Here is a 2,615-nt window from a genome sequence, read left to right as displayed (position 1 = left end):
CGATAATATACAAAAGATGGAATCACGACTCTGGGAAATTTTCAAAACCTTGTTCTACAGGTGATTATACCCTTGGTACATACATTATGGGTTGGTTCTTACCCTTGGCTTCATGCTCGTAACTCCGAACCTTTGGACCTTTGTTTGTGTACTTTGAGTGACCTTGTTTGTGATTGTTGCATCATGCACTAATGCCATTCATAAGAATTTTACTCAATTTTCAAGGAACTTAGATACTCTTGTAGCAAACACCACAAATACTTTAACCATGGATATTGGAAGGATGAATACTCAGAAATACAATTTTAGATGTCTTGATCCCATGGAATTAAGGAAGCTAGCATCTTTTGTGGATGATCCGAAGGGTTTCAGAGACCGTTTTGGAAGACTTTTATTTGTGCTATCTACTGATGTTGAGGATTGTCTTCTCTGTACTTTGGTTCAGTTCTATGATCCTATCTACCGGTGTTTCACTTTCCTTGATTATCAGTTGTTTCCTATCATGGAGGAGTATGCTTATCTTTTGGGTATACCAATTTCTGATAGAGTTCCTTTTAATGGTGTGGAAGGAATTCTTGAATCTCGGGTTATTGCTGAAGCCATTCATCTGAGGAAGTCTGACATAGATGTCAATCTCACTGCCGAAGGAGGTATCAGAGGGTTGACTTTGAAGTTTCTATTGGAAAAAGCCTTTTATTTTTCCAATGCTAATGTCATAGTCACCTTTGAAACTATTCTTGCCTTACTCATCTATGGTTTAGTCTTGTTTCCTAACATTGATAATTTTTTTGATGTTAATGATATAAGGATCTTCTTGATTAGGAATCTGGTTCCAATTCTGCTCTGTGATACTTATTTCTCCATTCATCATAGGACTTCTAAAGGGGGTGGGACTATTTTTTGTTGCGCACCTTTACTGTACAAGTGGTTTATTTCACACTTGCCGCAGTCTCATATCTTACAAGAAAACAAGAGTTGTTTAAGGTGGTATCAAAGACTCATGTCTCTCACCAATGATGACATTACTTGGTACTCTTCTGTTTATCACGATGTTTAGATTATTGATAGTTGTGGGGAGTTCTCTAATGTTCCTCTTCTTGGTACACAAGGAGAAATCAACTACAATCTGGCTTTGGCAAGACGTCAACTTGGGTTTGCTATGAAGGATAAACCTAATAACACTTTGTTAGAAGGTTTATTTTTCCAAGAAGGGAAGGACACTCAAGGGTTGAAATCTAGGATAATGCATGATTGGCACAATATTCATAGGAAAGGAAAAAGAGAGCTTAGATTGAGGAATTGTGTAGCTCTGGAGCCTTACACTAGTTGGGTGAAGAAGAGAGCAAAGGAATTCAAGATGTCATACGCTTATGAAATACCTATGTATTTAGTAATGGTCAAATCTCCCACTATTAAAGGCATAAAGGAGTTGCAAGAGGCTTTGGGTAGGATGAAGCAAGAGAGGTATGATTAGGAGAGCAAATTTCACACCTCACACCTCGAGAAAGAAGAATTGAAGAAGCTGCTAAAGGAAAAGGACAACTTGATAGAATTGCTCGAGAAACATGCTGTGAAGAGATCCTGAGGCCAAGATGATTTATTTTCCTCTAACAATTCTTCATCTACCTATCTTCCTACTTCTGGCATTTAGAAATGAATTATAGATCTGCTTGTGATAGAGAATGATGCCATGAAAATCAACTACGAAAGAGAGATCAAAAGGCTTCTTAAGAAGTGTCAGCTTGGAGTTGGATCGTCATCGGACATGATTTCATAGATCTAGTTTCTTTTCGTTTATGATCATTGAAATTGTATTTATGATTATATTATTAATAAAATGAGATTTTTAGCACATTGAAATGTATTATTCATATGTTTGCAACTTATGTCTTAAAGTTCCTTGGAAAGTAACAATAATAACATCCGAATTTGCATATCATGCATCATGTTGCATCTTGGTCTTGCTTTGAGCAAGTTCGCCATGGGTCTTATTTATTTCTTGGTCTTTATTCAGACAAACTATCTCACTGGTACAATACTCGAGCTAATCAATTAAGAAAGATGAACCATCTAGAGCAAGAGAATCATGAGCTCCATGAAGAGGTGACAACTTTGAGGAACGTATACGAAAGGCTTACTACTATGATGGAAGCTTTGGCGGCTGCTCAGAATCAACCTCCACCTCCACCTCCGACTCTGCTTCAGAGGACCATTATTTCCAAGATTGTCTCTACGCCTATCTCAGTGGATCCCATCAGTGCTCCGCAACACCACATACCTTCTAGTTTCCCTTGGGGCATGCCTTCCAACTTTGTGCCTAAGGGGTACCAACCTGAAGTTCCAGTGGCATAACCTGTGATGTCAGTACCACCTTCTGTGGTTCATGTTGTTCCTTATGTTGAAGAACATGTTTTCCACCCTGACCAAAGCGAGACTGTTGGTGTCTATGAGAGAATGAACGAGTTCTAAGATCAGTTTCAGGCTATGTAGAAATAGATTCAAGCTTTGAGGGGGAAAATATGTTTAGGAAGAATGCTCATGATTTATGTTTGGTTCTTAGTGTGAAGATTCCACACACGTTCAAGGTTCCAGATTTTGAAAAGTACAAAGGCAAC

The 2,615-nt window shown here is 38.3% G+C and overlaps 1 protein-coding gene across 1 annotated transcript; it reads left to right on the top strand.

Annotated features, from left to right (window-relative positions):
• The first annotated feature begins 268 nt into the window (after positions 1-268).
• LOC127136880 (uncharacterized) lies at positions 269-1,057 on the top strand. The gene has a single exon (XM_051063390.1). The coding sequence runs from the start codon at positions 269-271 to the stop codon at positions 1,055-1,057; it is 789 nt and encodes a 262-aa protein (XP_050919347.1).
• The last annotated feature ends 1,558 nt before the right edge of the window (positions 1,058-2,615 follow it).

Source organism: Lathyrus oleraceus, chromosome 4 (genome assembly GCF_024323335.1).
Source record: "Lathyrus oleraceus cultivar Zhongwan6 chromosome 4, CAAS_Psat_ZW6_1.0, whole genome shotgun sequence".
Lineage (NCBI taxonomy): Eukaryota > Viridiplantae > Streptophyta > Magnoliopsida > Fabales > Fabaceae > Lathyrus > Lathyrus oleraceus.
This window is presented reverse-complemented; position numbering and strand designations above follow the sequence as displayed.